Source organism: Microplitis mediator, chromosome 11, assembly GCF_029852145.1.
Source record: "Microplitis mediator isolate UGA2020A chromosome 11, iyMicMedi2.1, whole genome shotgun sequence".
NCBI classification, from domain to species: Eukaryota; Metazoa; Arthropoda; class Insecta; order Hymenoptera; family Braconidae; genus Microplitis; species Microplitis mediator.
The window spans coordinates 16,350,779-16,367,240 of record NC_079979.1 but is presented as its reverse complement, the minus strand read 5'-3'; the positions used below and the strand labels follow the sequence as shown (position 1 = coordinate 16,367,240).

Here is a 16,462-nt window from a genome sequence, read left to right as displayed (position 1 = left end):
CTTTGTATCAACTGGTGGTCCAATAGCAGCAGTCAGTATTATCGACAACGGCCGTAGTAGTCCAGATTCTTCTTTATATTTGAATTGAAATACAGTATTGCAGTAGCGTCGTGTAATTATCCATAAAAGTTATTGCTCATAGTTATTGTTTAATTAAAATGTGCAGTGTTTGTAAAATTTAAATTGTTGAGTGTTCAGTGCTAGTGTAAAGTGTTGCTGATGCTGATAATTTCCTAGTTCCTGAGCAAAATCATCTGGCATCGTCTGGTGGGAAAAAACAGTCAAGTAACGTTTTTTTTTTAGCTGCAATACACTTGGAGCAATTTAATTTAAATCTCCAAGTATATTAGGACACCCTGCAAATTATTTCTCGCCAAGGTTTGTTCAAACACTTGCGTGTTTTTTTTTTTAATATTTTAAATATTTTCCACGATTACGAACGGACAGTATGTGAAAATTTTTACCAAGTATAAATACTGTCATGATGTAAATGAATCATCTTGTAAATAATACAGGCAATCAATATTTAGTAAAGTAAAAGACCTAGTTCTTGATCAGTAAACTAGTACCCAATCAGGGAACAAGTACCCGATCAGGGGACTAGTACTCGATTACTCCATGTATTTGTATATCATGATACTCAAGTGAGCTGACGTCTAATAATTTTTGAAATTTTATCAAAATGATAAATTATGAAAGAAAAAATTTTTTGAAAAATTGCACTTGTAATTTTTTTTAATTTTCTACACGTGCATTTTTTAGTTTTTATTTTTCTTCAAATTTAATGTTTCAAAAAAAAAATTCCAAAGATTTCTAATTGTCTGCTAACTTCAGGATCGTTGTATATCTATATTTACTAAAATTTATTAAATATAGATATTCAAATTTATGAGTGATCGGGTACTAGTTCCCTGATCGGGTACTGGGTCTCGTAAAAAATTTTATCAATTGATGATATATTTAAATAATTTTTTTTATAAAATTAATACGAAGTTTTGAAGAATCAGCATAAAAAAACAATTTTTTACAAATTAATTTTCTTAATTATAATAAATTACATACTATTTAGTCATAACTATTTATATAAACGACCAGATTTATTTATAAAAATTAAACCATAAATTACTTATAAATAATTTACAAATTACTATATTCTAGTATCTATGTAACTACTTTTACATACTAAAATTAGTAACATACTTTTTTTATACGTATTTATTAAAATGACATTTAATAATTAAATATGACTTCGAAATTTAATACAGGCAGCGCAATATATCTTTCCATAAATTTATTTATCTGAAAAAGTAAATACAATTAATTATAAATTATAATTATTAGCAAAGTAAATCAGTGAGTAAAATTACCTTAAATTTTCAGCGCCGAAAAATTTTTAAATACCGATAGTGCTAAATCCGGTTTTACTGATTCCATAGATTTATACTCCTCCGTTTTCGTGACGTTCTCAGCATTTATTGACATGAATTCCGCGACATATTTTAGCATCAATTTCGCTTTATGACGATCCGCAAGAAGAAGCAGTTTTGCGGCATTTTCAATATTTAGAGACAAACAGAGGGACTCAACACACATTTGCTTGAGTGTTTGTATCTGATACTTGTCAGCTGCTGTCAGTAGATCCTCCGCAATGTCATTAAGTCCAGTAACTTTATCAGTATAAAGAAATTCTAATACACAATTAAATATTTCTGGTTTTACGTCGTGTATAGTGATCGTGTCTTTCATTTCAGTAGTCAGCATCGCATGGAACACAGGACTGCGTACCATCAGTATCAATTTATGAGCTTCAAACTTTTTGTCTTGTACAATTAGAGATATGTCAGTGCCGATTTTGGTGCGATATAGTTCTTCGTAGTCGCAAGTCATCAGACGTTTTGATTCATTGAATGGAGCAGAAGTTGAAATCGTCCAATAATCATCAAAGACACTGAGCTCAACTCCTAGTGTCAATGTATCGTAGGGAATCAACACATCTTTCTTTTCCAGTAACTCACTTTTTTTCAGAAACTTCTGATAGCCTAAACTTTGCTCGACTTCAAACTCTTGGCTGTGTTTCTGTATGAAAACTTTTTCTCTTTTCTTATTTAAAATAAAGTGGACAACTCTTGTTTTTATAACTCGGTTTGAATTCAAAGACCGTAAAAATATTGAAATATAGTCTTTGTTTCCTGAAGATTGTGGAGGATTGAATCTTAGATGAAGTCGCCAGGAATCTTTTACGCCAGAGTCTGTACCAAATTCTGGGGAATAGAGTGATATACTTTTTTTAGCGGTATAAGAAGATTTAATGTATGAACTTATTTCGTTTATCATCCACTCATAAACAATAGTGTGCTTTTTTACGATTGTGTAACCTCGTTTCTTCTTAATTGCTTCTGCCATTTTTATTATTATATATTTAAATAATTTATTTATTTATTTTGAAAGCAGCACTAGTTTGTTGGTAATAATTGACTTTTTTTTGAGAAAAGTTTATAAATAAACACTGAAAATTTTATAAATAAACACGAGGAGAATGAGTATAAGTATTCAGACACGTGTTAACCGTGAAATACTTTGCTCACGTTTGTTGGTTTGTTTGAATGCTTAGAGCTTTTTCACAATGTACGCGACAGAAGCGCTCCCTAATAGCGGGAACTTTGAATAAAATATTTAGAGCAATTTTTTGAGTCAAAATTTTAAAAACGGTTGACCCCGCGGGAAAACCCCGAAACTTCCTGCTGTTTTCGAAATCAGGGAGCGGGTCTAGATTTTCTATAGAATTTCTTAGACGACGATCCAAACCGAAGACTAAATTTGATTTTCGAAAATCGGACCGAAATTACTAACTTCTCGTATTCAAAAATTTTCAAATTTCATAGCGGGAAGTAAAGAACAGTACTTTTTATTTTATTACATCAGCTTATGATATTTTATTAATGAATTTAAAAATACATCTTTTTAAAAATTTTAAATCGGTCTATAGTTTGCTGTAAGTAAATTTTTATTGAAGTACTGCCTTTTATTTTTCAGTACATAAAAATATAATTAATATTTCATAAAAATACAAAATATTTTGAACTACAGAATTTTCTAATTAACTCTTATGACTGATTACAAAAAAGTAGTTAAAGTATGCAATTGTAATGTCGTTAATACAAATATATGATTTATGATATCACTTCTAGAAAAGTATGTTGCATTAGAATAAATGAGTAATAGTATATGTTTGTTATTAATGAATATAATAAAAAACTACATATACATAAAGTTTTGAATGAGAAAAATTAATTCAAAGACTTCCGTCGTCTTCTTTTCAATTAATACTTAAATTGTTGTTGAATTAATTGATAAAATTTTGATGCACTTAGGAGAGCTGTAATTCAAAATTTCTAGAAAGTGGAGGGCACTGTCTGAGAATGGCCTCAATGAAAAATTAGATTAGTGAAAAAAAAATTGTAAGATGCGATTCCCAATCCGCCTTTTTAGTTGATGGATCAAATCTTGTAGAAAAAAATGACAACTCAATAATTAATCACCATACATCTAAATAATAATCAATAAATTAATATTATAAGTAATGTATAATCTAAAAAAATTTAACAAAGATAGAGTTAAAATACCATAGTTAAAATTTGTATCCTTTCACTGAAACAGATTTTCTAAACAAAATCGATACTAATGATGGATGTGATTCTTCCATTATGTTATACTCAGGAGTTGCGACAACTTTGTCGCCATTTTTTACTATAAAACCAGCTACAAAATCTACCAACTGCTTTGCGTTATGTCGTTTTGCTAATGTTAGAATCGTAATCGCTCTTTCAACAGTCACAGACTTGCAAAGAGATTCTTCGCACATTTCTTTAAGTGACAGTAACTGAAAACGATCAGCAGCTTCAAGCAAATCCTCAGCATTTTCATCTAATTCAGTCACTTCATCAGTGTAAATTGAGTATAAAATGTTTTTAAATATTTCAGGCTCAATATCTGATATAGTTATTTCTCTTTCGCTACTTTCTTTCATGTTATTAGTAAACATCGTAAGAAAAACTGGACTGCGGGCCATCAAGATCGACTTATGAGCCTCAAACTTTTGGTCACCCACTGCTAGGACAATGTCACTGCCGGTTTTATTGTCAAGAAGTTGCTTGTAATCCTGAGTCATTAGATTCATTGATTTCTTTATTGGAACATCTGGAGTATTATCAAATATTACCAACTCAACACCAACTGTCAAGGCGTCATGAGGTAGAAGTACTTCTTGAATCAACAATTGGTCTGTTTTTACTATATAATCCGAAATCTCATAACAAGTTTTATTGCTTTCAAATACATGCATCAAAGTTCGATCGTTAGTTCTTACTTTTTCATTATTTAAAATATAAAATGTAAATTCTGTTTGAATGTTACAATCATTTATCAAAGATTGTAAACGTATTGACACGAAGTCTTTAGCTACTGATTGTGGATTATTATTGAAGTCAAGATGTAACTCCCATAAATTATTTACATCAGCTTTTGCTGAAAATAAAGGAGACCTAAATTTTCTATTACTACTTTCAGATTGTAAATATAAACTTATGTTTTTTATTTTCCACTCAAACGTTACTATATGTTTTTTTTCAACTGTATAACCTCTTTCCATTTTTATTAATCAAACAATCACTTTTTTTATACCGATAAAACTTTGCAATTATTGTTCACTTTATGCCAAAGTGGTAATTTAATATATTATTGGCGCCAATATTTTAGTATAAATGTAATTAGGTGTAAATAAGAAAAAATAATCTGTTCTGTGTTCGTACTAAACTGTCACCATGTTTTTTTTTAGAGCGTTCCTTCTAGTGATGCGCAATCGAAATCGATTAATCGAACAATCGATATTTTCGTTTCGATTGTCGATTTTTTTAAATCGATTGTAGGCCTTTCGAAAAATTGAAAAAAATCGATTCTTTTTTTTGAAAACGATTTTTAAACATCGATTTTTCGTAAAATTAATTAAGAAAAAAAATTTGTTTTTCAAAGTCATTTACTCAAACATTATAAAAATTGTTTCACTAATACAGGCAAACAAATGATAAACAACTTAAGCGAAATGATTAAAGGTAGATACATATTTATAATTTTATAGATCAAAATTTTACGCTATTTGAAAAATTAAAAAATAATCGATTTTAACAATCGATTTTTATTCAAACAATTCTACAACTCTAAGGGCGTGTTCAGAAATACACTCTGGAAGTGAAAAATTACCTATCCAGGTGTGATTAGTACCTTTGTAATGTTAAATCGCATCTCTGGTTCGACTAGAGGATATTTCTGAACGCAGGAGTTGAATATTTCTCTTCCAGAGTGTGTTTCTGAACACGCCCTAAAGTTGCGATGAAATAATCAATTTTTCACAATAAAAAATTATTAATTAAATACAATACTTCACTTATTGAGAAAATATTTTTTTTTCTGAACTGTTTTTTACTGAAAAGTTTAAATAAAAAATTATTAATCATTAACAAAAGTATTTTATTTGATATTATTTTAAATATAAATGACCATATGAAAATTTCATATTTCGAAATACAAACTTATATTTATACGCGGTGATTCTTAACGTTAAAATAAAATTTCGAAATCAATTTTCCAAAATAAATTGTTAGATGGTCGATTGTGCAACTTTAAAGTTGTGAGCAAATAAAATCGATTTTACACAATCGATTGTTAAGCTATCGATTCTGCAACTATAAAGTTGGGAGAAAACAAAAATCGGTTTTTTTATTTAATCGATTATGTCAATAATCGATTGTTCAGAAACAATTAATTACCATAATCGATTGTCTTCAGTTGATTCTATTCGATTGTGAACAATCGAATAGTTGCTTCGATTTCGGCAACACTAAGTTCCTTCATATGCTTGACGTATGTCGGGTATTTAGATTGCGCGCGCAACCACGTCTATCTTCATTGTACATTTAAAAATTTATTATTCTGTTTATTGTCGGGTTTGATTAATTAAGCATTCAAAAAAAGGTTTCACATGTATTTCGAATATTTTGATTCATTTTGAAAAAAGATCTTGACTTAAACGATAGCCCAAACATCATCAGGGTACTAGTCACCATGAGCGACCCTCACCATGGTCTCAAGTCATTTTGACTGCGACTTCCTGATGGTTAAAAATTTTTTATGAGTATGAATGTAACAGATATGAGAAAATTTTATGAATTTCAAATAAATAAATGAATTGATTGAAATAATCAAATTTTTAAAAAATGCGCGTACTGATTTTTCAATTATCTAAGTACCAGTTTTTCAAACCAGGTTTATTTTTATCAGGGTTCAAATTAATATTGCTAGTATATCTATAATATAGTATATCTATACATTAACAATAGATCTACCAGCAATGATAATTAACACGCGGATTAAAAATAAACCCAGTTTGAAAAACTAGCCCCCAAATAGTTTATCAATTGATTCAAAATTAAAATAAAAAATAATTTATAATTCATGACCTTGTAGTTTGTAGACAATTAACAATTAGATTTTTTTATTAAGAAATAAATTAGAAAAAAAAAATTAACATACATGTAGAAAATTAAAAAATCTATGGTGCCCTTTTTAAAATATTTTTTTTTTATAATTTATCGTTTTTAAAAAAATTCAAAAATTATTAGGCGTCGACTCACTTTAGTATCATTTTGATGATATCAATAGTCAGATCAATTTTTTGAAATAAAAAATCGTATTTTTTTTTATCACACCAACTTCTCTTTTTTTATGATTAACTTTCAAAATACATCTTTTTAAAAATATGAAATCGGTCTATTGTTTATTGTAAGTAAATTTTTATTAAATTACTATCTTTGATTTTTCAGTACATAAAAATATAATTAATCTTTTATAAAAATACAAAATATTTTTCACTACAGTATTTTCTAATTAACTCTTATGAATAATTACAAGAAAGTAGTTAAAGTATGCAATTGTAATGTCATTAATACAAATATATGATTTATGATATCACTTCTAGAGAAGTATATTGCACTAGAATAAACGGGTAACAATATATTTGTTTGTTATTAATGAATATAAAAAAAAAAACTACATATACATAAAGTTTTGAATGAGACAAATTAATTCAAAGACTTCTTTTCAATTAATACTTAAATTATTTTTTAATTGATTGATAAAATTTTGATGCACTTAGGAGAGCTGTCATTCAAAATTTCTAGAAAGTGGAAGGCACTGTCTGAGAATGGCCTCCATTAAAAATTTTCAATAAAAAAATTGGAAGATGCGATTCCCAGTCCGTCTTTTTAGTTTATGAATTAAATCTTGTAGAAAAAAATGACAACTCAATGATTAATCACCATACATCTAAATAATAATCAATAAATTAATATTACAAGCAATGTATAATCTAAAACAATTTAACAAAAGGAGAGTTAAAATACCATAGTTAAAATTTATATCCTTTCATTGAAACAGATTTTCTAAACAACATCAATACTAATGATGGATGTGATTCTTCCATTATGTTATACTCAGGAGTTTCGACAACTTTGTCGCCATTATTTACTATAAAATCAGCTACAAAATCTACCAACTGCTTTGCGCTGTGTCGTTCTGCTAATGTTAGAATCGTAATCGCTCTTTCAACAGTCACAGACTTGCAAAGAGATTCTTCGCACCTTTTTTTTAGCGACAGTAACTGAAAACGATCAGCAGCTTCAAGCAAATCCTCAGCATTTTCATCCAATTCCGTTACTTCATCAGTGTAAATTGAGTATAAAATTTTTTTAAATATTTCAGGCTTAATTTCTGGTATAGTTATTTCACTTTCTCTACTTTCTTTCATGTTACTGGTAAAAATCGCTAGAAAAAATGGACTGCGGGCCATTAAGATCGACTTATGAGCTTCAAACTTCTGGTCACCCACTGCTAGGACAATGTCACTGCCGGTTTTATTGTCAAGAAGTTGCTTATAATCCTGAGCCATTTGATTCATTGATTTCTTTCTTGGAACATCAGTGGTATTATCAAATATTTCCAATTCAACACCAACTGTCAAGGTGTCATGAGGTATAAGTTCTTCTTGAATCATTAATTGGTCTGTTTTTTCTATATAATCTGGAATCTCATAACAAGTTCTATTGCTTTTAAATACGTGCGCCGAAGTTCGTAAGTTAATTCTTCTTTTTGCCTCGCTTAGAACATAAAATGTAAATACTGTTTGAATGTTACAATCATTTATCAAAGATTGTAAACGAATTGACACGAAGTCTTTAGCTACTGATTGTGGATCATTATTGAAATTGAGATGTAACTCCCATAAATTTTTAACATCAGCTTTTATTGAAAATGAAGGAGACTTAAATTTTATATTTTTATCTTCATTATTACTTCTAGATTTTAAATGTGAAGTTAAGCCTTTTATTTTCCATTCAAATGTTACTGTATGTTTTTTTTCAACATAATTTATTTCCATTTTTATTAATCAAACAATAACTTTTTTTATACCAATAAAACTTTGCGATTATTATTCACTTTATGCCAAAGTGGTGACTCTATATATTATTGTCGCCAATACTTTTGTATAAATGTAAATCAAGAGTAGATAAGAACAAATAATCTGTTTTGTGTTCGTACTAAACAGTCACCATGTTTTTTTTCTAGTGCGTTCCTTCATATGTTTTACATATGTCGGATGTATAGACTGCGCGCGCAACCGCGCCTATTGTTACTGTATATTAAAAATTTATTACTTTGTTAATTATCGGGTTTGATTAATCGACCATTTAAAAAATGGTTTTACATATATGAAAAAAATTACAAATTTCAAATAAATAAATGAATTGATTGAAATAATGAATCTTAAAAAAATGCGCCTACTGATTTTTCAATTATCTAAGTACCAGTTGTTCAAACCGGGTTTATTTTTATCAGGGTCCAAATTAATATTGCTAGTATATCTATACATCAATAATATATAGATCTACCAGCAATGATAATTAAAATGCGAATTAAAAATAAACCCGGTTTGAAAAACTAGCCCCTAAATAGTTTATCAATTGATTAAAAATTTAAATAAAAAATAATTAATAAATCATATCCTTGGAGTTTGTAGAGAATTAACAATTAGATTTTTTTATTAAGAAATACATTAGAAAAAAAAAATATATATATACACACATGTAGAAAATTAAAAAATCTATGGTGCAGTTTTCAAAATATTTTTTTTTATATTTTATCGTTTCTAAAAAGATTTAAAAATTATTAGGCGTCGACTTACTTCAGTATCACTTTGATGATATCAATAGTCAGATCAATTTTTTTGAATAAAAAATAGTATTTTTTTTTCTATCCCATCAACTTCTTTTTTTTTAAAGATGAATGTCAAACCGCGTGTTTTAAAAAATTTTAAATCGGTCTATTGTTTATCGTAAGTAAATTTTTATTAAATTACTGTCTTTTATTTTTCAGTACATAAAAATATAATTAATCTTTTATAAAAATACAAAATATTCTAAACTACAGTATTTTCTAATTAACTCTTATGAATGATTACAAAAAAGTAGTTAAAGTATGCAATTGTAATGCCATTAATACAAATATATGATTTATGATATCACTTCTAGAGAAGTATATTGCACTAGAATAAACGGTAACAGTATATTTGTTTGTCATTAATAAATATAAAGAAACTAAATATCTATAAAATTTTGAATGAGAAAAATTAATTCGAAGAATTTCGTTCAACTTCTTATTGATAATAACTGTCAGTATTTTTTTTTTAATTCTATGTCTCAGTGAAATCGCAACTACGTCTTCTTTTCAATTAATACTTAAATTATTTTTTAATTAATTGATTAAATTTTGATACGCTTATGGGAGCTGAGTCATTACAAATTTTCAAAAAGTCCAGGGTACTGTCTGAGAATGGCTTCAATTGAAAATTTTTTCAATGAAAAAATTGGAAGATGCGATTCCCAGTCCATCTTTTTAGTTTATAAGTCAAATCTTGTAGGAAAAAATGACAACCCAATGATTAATCACCATGTATCTAAATAATAATCGATGAATTAATAATACAAGTAATTTGTGTACCTGAAGATCAGAACGTTATTTGCGCAACGAAAAAAAAAATCTACTGGATGACTAGATTTCTGAAATGTTTCGCATTTCAATGCCGGTATGTCAGCCGGAAATCTTAATCTACCCTCAATTTCCGGAATTACCCCTTGAGCAGTCAGATTACGTAAATTTCTTTCATTTTCGTTGGGCGGAAAACGTTCCCATCTTCAGGTACATAGGAATTTAAAATAAAAAAAAATTTAATGAAGATAGTGTACCGTAGTTAACATTTCTTTCCTTTCATCGAAACAGATCTTCTGAACAAAATCGATGCTAACAATGGATGTGACTCTTCCATTATGTTATACTCAGGAGTTTCGACAACTTTGTCGCCATTATTTACTATAAAATCAGCTACAAAATCTACCAACTGCTTTGCGCTGTGTCGTTCTGCTAATGTTAGAATCGTAATCGCTCTTTCAACAGTCACAGACTTGCAAAGAGATTCTTCGCACATTTCTTTAAGTGACAGTAACTGAAAACGATCAGCAGCTTCAAGCAAATCCTCAGCATTTTCATCCAATTCCGTCACTTCATCAGTGTAAATTGAGTATAAAATTTTTTTAAATATTTCAGGCTCAATATCTGGTATAGTTATTTCTCTTTCTCTACTTTCTTTCATGTTATTAGTAAACATCGCTAAAAAAACTGGACTGCGGGCCATCAAAATCGACTTATGAGCCTCAAACTTTTGGTCACCCACTGCTAGGACAATGTCACTGCCGGTTTTATTGTCAAGAAGTTGCTTGTAATCCTGAGTCATTAGATTCATTGATTTCTTTATTGGAACATCTGGAGTATTATCAAATATTACCAACTCAACACCAACTGTCAAGGCATCATGAGGTGTAAGTAACTTTTTATGTAACAATAGCTCTTCCTTTACTATAAAATCCGGAACTCCATGACAAGTTTTATTGCTTTCAAATACCAGTTTCAAAGTTTCAGCATTAGTCCTTTCTTTTTTATTATTTAAAACATAAAATGTAAATTCTGTTTGAATTTTACAATCATTTATCAAAGATTGTAAGTACATTGACACGAAGTCTTTATTTACTGATTGTACAGTGTGATTAAATTTAATGTGTAACTTCCATAAGTCTTTTACACCAGCGCTTGTTGAAAATGAAGAAGATTTAAATTTTGTGTTTTCACCCTCATCATTACTTTCAGATTGTAAATATAAACTTATGTTTTTTATTTTCCATTCATACGTCACTGTATGTTTTTTTTCAACTGTATAACCTCTTTTCATTTTTATAAATTAAAAAATTACTTTTTTTATACCGATAAAATCTTGAAATTAATATTCACTTTATGCCAAAGTGGTAATTTTATATATTATTGGCGCCAATATTTTAGTATAATTGTAATCAGGTGTAAATAAGAAAAAATAATCTGTTCTGTGTTCGCACTAAACAGTCACCATGTTTTTTTTTAGTGCGTTTTCCTTCATATGCTTGACATATGTCGGGTATTTAGAGTGCGCGCGCAACCGCGCGTATATTTAAATATTTATTGTTCTGTTTATTATCGGGTTTGATTTATCAAGCATTCAAAAAAAGGTTTCACATATATTTCAAATATTTCTATTCATTTTGAAAAAATATCTTGACTTAAACAATAGCTCAAACATCATCAGGGTACTAGTCACCATGAGCGGCCGTCACCATCGTCATGATCCTAAAGTTAGCAGACATTTGACAATTTTTGAATTTTTGTTTTCCAACAAATCAATTGCAAAAAAATAAAATAAAAATATGCACATGTAGAAAGTTTTAAAAACTAAAGGTGCAGTTTTTTCAAATCTTTTTTTTTGTGGTTTATCGTCTAAAAAAAAATCCAAAAATTATTAGACTAATTTCAGTATCATACCATCGTCTCAAGTCATTTTGACTGCGACTTCCTGATAGTTAAAAATTTTTTATGAGTACGAATGTAGCAGATATGAGAAACTTTATAAATTTCAAATAAATAAATGAATTGATTAAAATAATTAAATTTAAAAAAATGCGCGCACTGATTTTTTAATTTTTCAAGTACACATTTTGTATATGATCCTGGTTAGCAGACAATTAACAATTTCCGAATTTTTTTTCAACCAATCAAATGCAAAAAAAAAAAAAAAAACTAAAAATATGCGGGTGTAGATAATTTAAAAAAGAACTATAGGTGGAATTTCAAAATATTTTATCGTTTTTAAAAAAATTCAAAATTATTAGACGTCGGCTAAGTTCAGTTTAAAACAAAGAATCAGTTTTTATTAATTTTACAAAGGTTCCATGAAAACTGATCCCCGACAAGTAATCACACGATAATTGATCCCACAAACAACTGATCCCACTGACAAATTCATAAAATAATTAATTACTATGAAATGAGTAATTAAAATTCACTGTACTAAATATAAAAAGTTAAATTATGTAAATTAGTTGTTGATAAAAATCAATTGACGATCAATTGTTGATGGGATCAGATGTCAGTAGGATCAATTTGTAGGGATCACTTGTCGTGGTATAAAATTGGGATCAGTTGTTGAAGGGATCAGATGTCAGTAGGATCAATTTGTAGGGATCACTTGTCATGGTATAAAATTGGGATCAGTTGACGGCACATCTTTTACAGAAATTAATTAAAATTTATTCGATAATTTAAAAAATAATAAACTTTCAATTTATTGAAAATTATTTTTTTATTAAATAAATAAAATTTTATATAATTTTCCAAGCTTATCACACTAAGTAATTTATCATATCATTAGTTAACAATTAAAACTATTAATAAGTAGTGGTATAGTATAGTGTAACATTATTTTTCAAATTATAAATAACTATTAAAAGCTTGATTTAGTACTGCAATTTTTTCATATTCAATACAACGATTTAATTTAATATATATATTTACAACCTATGTTGCTATGGATCACGTACTTACATATCTATATACAAAACTTGTTAATATTTATTTAATATTCATTGTTTGCCATTAAGCAAAACGTTGTGTACTTAATTATTAATTATCACGATATTTCTTTTACAAAAAAATATATGAAGGCCATTAATTTAAATTTCCATGAACATGACTCCATAATCGTCAATTAATTCCCTGTAATAAAAATAAAGTGTTATTATAACTAAATAATAACAATTATAAATAAAAGTAAAATAATGATACTAGTCAGCAGACGTTTAAAAATTTTTGGATTTTTTCAAAACGATAAATTTAAAAAAAAATTTATGTATCGATTTATTGAAAAAAAAATCCAAAAATTTTTAATTGTCTGTGAACTTCAGGATCATAAAAAATAAAATACTTGCTATCAATGATTAAAATGCCCTATTAGACTTAGACGCTGCGAATTTTTTAAATAAAACCAGACCCAAAGACGGATTCGTTTTTTCCATCAGTTCATACTCGGGAGTTTCTACGACATTTTCAGCATTCGTTAATATAAAATTGGAAACATGTTCGGCCATTTCTTCGACACAATATCTTTCTGCTAAAATTAGTAATTTGACAGCGTTGTCAACCGTCAGAGAATGACATAGTGATTCTGCACACTTGTCTTTGAGTGAATCCAACATATATCTATCAGCAACTTCAAGCAGGTCTTCAGCAACGGCATCTAAATTTGAAACATCGTCAGTGTAAATGAATTCCAACAGATATTTGAAGATGTCAGGATCAATGTCGGGTATGTTAACTTTGTACTCTTTATTTTCTCTCATCTCAGAACTAAACATCGTCAAGAATACTGGACTCCGGGCCATCAAAACAATTTTATGAGCTTCAAAGACTTGGTCTTTTACTTTTAGAATGATGTCGCAGCCTATCCCGCTGTAGAAAATTTTCTTAAAGTCATCAGCCATACGGAATTTTGACTTTCGCAATATACTCAAGTCATTGGACATCGTCGTCAAGTCATCAAATACAGTGAGCTCAATACAAACTGTCAGTGTGTTATTTGGAGTGAGTTCATCTTTTCTTTCCAGTAACTCATTTTTGTCAAGAAATCTACGATTTCCCCAGCCGCCTTTACCTCTGAAAGTTTTGCTGAACTTTTTTATTTTAACTCTCTCATTATTATTATTTAAAATGAAGCACAAATATTTTGTTTTAACTTCAGCATCAGAGTCTGTAGTGTGCATTAAAAATACAGACAGCCATTTTTTTTCAGTACCTTCTGATAATTCTGGAGGGCTCGATTTAAATTCAAGACTCCATTTTTTTTCCGAGTCACTTCCTGCTGAAAATAATGGCGATTTTATTGAAATATTTTGGTCGGAATGGTCATCGGATTTTTCTATATATGAACTTATTTCGTTTATTTTCCATTCGTACAAAACCACGTGCTTCTTTATGTTCGTGTAACCGCGTTCGATCTTCATCATTATAGTCTTCTTGTTTCGGATAAAAACCACACGTTCTTTTATTTTTGATATCACAACTCGAATTAGTTTTCAAAATACTATTTTTGGTAACGTGAAAATGCAAATTAATCACCAAGCTCAGGACACGTGTAATGTTTTAGGGAAACTTCACTAGGATTTCAAGTTAGCGAGCCTAGAATTTTAATTTAAAATTAAAAATATAATTAATTAATTTGATAATTATGAGCGTCTTTTCTCACGCACTTTACTATGATGGTGACAAGTAGCGACATTCAGATGTTATTGATGATGTGCTAGCACCTATTGGAATGTAAAGTAGTCCCAATGAAAGAATGATCCTGGATTGAATAGTGGGGTGTAGGAAGTACGTGCTAAGTGATGGTAGTGGGACAATCATTCAATTGTTGAGGTACGACAATACTATGGAGTATGGAGGGTAGAGGACGTAAAAGTACAGTCAGATTCTAGTACATTACAACCTGGCTACAAGTTACTTCCCCTCTATTTTTTTCGCTGGTATCGAAATGATACCCCTACTCCAGTTCTACTGATGAAATTTTTCGGTTGTTGCGGAGATTGTTCCTGCAGTCCTTTTATAAGTTAATCAAATATGTACGTAGATAAATGACAGACGTCAACTAACTTATAACAGAACCGCAGGTACAAAACATGCAGAAAACCAAGCGATTGCCGAGTAAAAGATAATTAGTAGGAGGGGAAAGTTATTTCCAAAAAATTTTTCTCCAATATGCTCGACAGTGACATTAATTTGTACCGGGTCGTATTTCTTATCCTCGGCTTGATGATTTTATTAGATCTCCTTTGGAATCATCAACCCAAGGACAATATGACCTGGTACAAATTAATGTCAACGATTGTGTATATATATATTTATATAAATGGATCATTTGTGTAATATAACAGCGCATGCGCTGTAGATTATTCTTTAGAGGAGAAAGTGCATTTGATAAGCTTGAATTTCCCGGAAATTTTCAGTCCATCTACTAGTGTTCAGACTTGAAATTTGATTGTAATTTTCATAAAGACTAAAGTAGTCTCCAACTCCATGTTACTGAGTATTTTGACGAGTTGTGAGACGCGCTACAGGCGGCGACATCTACTACAGAGTGATAAAGTATCTTTGTAAAAATGTATATCGGTCATACAGGTATATATTTTATAATTTAACTTATCAAATTTTTTTTGAAAATTATTCATTTCTTTATCGTGTTTTTGTACTGCAGTAACTTCTTCGTATTTTTTCTTTATAAATTTAGTAGATCATTTCTTTAGCAGTGAAGTATTTACGTTACTTGATAATTGGAATTTTAAATTTTGTTTTTGTATGCAATCTTCTTCAACTGATGTCTAGTTGTCTTTGGTTCTTAGACTTGAACTGTAAGAAATTTTTAAATCATTCAATTATTTATTAAAGTAATTTTTAAATTTCAAATGAATACCGCCTAACTTTTTCAAAAATTTAATTATACATTTTCTATTGAAATAGTAATTAAATAAATTAATTAATCAAAATGTTTTAAAATTCAATGCAAGGATTATTTAAATTTCGAATAATCCTGCAGTTAACAGACAATTAGAAATTTTCTTAATTTTTTTTTCAACAAATCAATTACAAAAAAAAAAACTAAAAATATGCACATGTAGAAAATTTAAAAAACTATAAGTGCAATTTTTTCAAATTCATAATTTTTAAAAAATTCAAAAATTATTATGATCCTGAAGTTAGCAGACAGTTACAAATTTTCGGATTTTTTTTCAACAAATAAATTACAAAAAAAAAAACTAAAAATATACACATGTAGAAAATTTAATAAACTATAGGTGCAATTTTTCAAAATATTTTTTTTTTATAGTTAATCGTTTTTAAAAAAATTAAAACACTGTCAGACGTCTGCTAACTTCAGTATCATAAAAAA

The 16,462-nt window shown here is 28.6% G+C and overlaps 5 protein-coding genes across 6 annotated transcripts; all 5 read right to left on the bottom strand.

Annotated features, from left to right (window-relative positions):
* Positions 1-1,090: 1,090 nt before the first annotated feature.
* LOC130677680 (speckle-type POZ protein-like) lies at positions 1,091-2,829 on the bottom strand. Its single transcript, XM_057484515.1, has 2 exons — positions 1,368-2,829; positions 1,091-1,299 (listed from the first exon to the last, which is right to left on the bottom strand). The coding sequence occupies exon 1, from the start codon at positions 2,401-2,403 to the stop codon at positions 1,369-1,371; it is 1,035 nt and encodes a 344-aa protein (XP_057340498.1). The 5' UTR covers positions 2,404-2,829; the 3' UTR covers positions 1,091-1,299; position 1,368.
* Positions 2,830-3,006: 177 nt separating this feature from the next.
* LOC130677681 (speckle-type POZ protein B-like) lies at positions 3,007-4,842 on the bottom strand. Its single transcript, XM_057484516.1, has 2 exons — positions 3,624-4,842; positions 3,007-3,546 (listed from the first exon to the last, which is right to left on the bottom strand). Exon 1 carries the CDS (start codon positions 4,646-4,648, stop codon positions 3,629-3,631), a length of 1,020 nt encoding a protein of 339 aa, XP_057340499.1. The 5' UTR covers positions 4,649-4,842; the 3' UTR covers positions 3,007-3,546; positions 3,624-3,628.
* A 2,117-nt stretch (positions 4,843-6,959) lies between these two features.
* Positions 6,960-8,725, bottom strand: LOC130677288 (speckle-type POZ protein-like). The gene is made up of 2 exons (XM_057483985.1): positions 7,455-8,725; positions 6,960-7,377 (listed from the first exon to the last, which is right to left on the bottom strand). The coding sequence occupies exon 1, from the start codon at positions 8,486-8,488 to the stop codon at positions 7,460-7,462; it is 1,029 nt and encodes a 342-aa protein (XP_057339968.1). The 5' UTR covers positions 8,489-8,725; the 3' UTR covers positions 6,960-7,377; positions 7,455-7,459.
* Positions 8,726-9,554: 829 nt separating this feature from the next.
* LOC130677277 (speckle-type POZ protein B-like) lies at positions 9,555-11,574 on the bottom strand. Its single transcript, XM_057483975.1, has 2 exons — positions 10,353-11,574; positions 9,555-10,063 (listed from the first exon to the last, which is right to left on the bottom strand). The coding sequence occupies exon 1, from the start codon at positions 11,387-11,389 to the stop codon at positions 10,358-10,360; it is 1,032 nt and encodes a 343-aa protein (XP_057339958.1). The 5' UTR covers positions 11,390-11,574; the 3' UTR covers positions 9,555-10,063; positions 10,353-10,357.
* Positions 11,575-12,861: 1,287 nt separating this feature from the next.
* Positions 12,862-14,958, bottom strand: LOC130677039 (speckle-type POZ protein-like). Of its 2 annotated transcripts, XM_057483584.1 has the most exons (3): positions 14,769-14,958; positions 13,452-14,697; positions 12,862-13,239 (listed from the first exon to the last, which is right to left on the bottom strand). In XM_057483584.1, the coding sequence occupies exon 2, from the start codon at positions 14,523-14,525 to the stop codon at positions 13,461-13,463; it is 1,065 nt and encodes a 354-aa protein (XP_057339567.1). In that variant the 5' UTR covers positions 14,526-14,697; positions 14,769-14,958; the 3' UTR covers positions 12,862-13,239; positions 13,452-13,460. The 2 variants fall into 2 exon arrangements, with proteins under 2 accessions (XP_057339567.1, XP_057339566.1); XM_057483583.1 differs by having other exon boundaries at positions 13,452-14,843.
* Between the last annotated feature and the right edge of the window lie 1,504 nt (positions 14,959-16,462).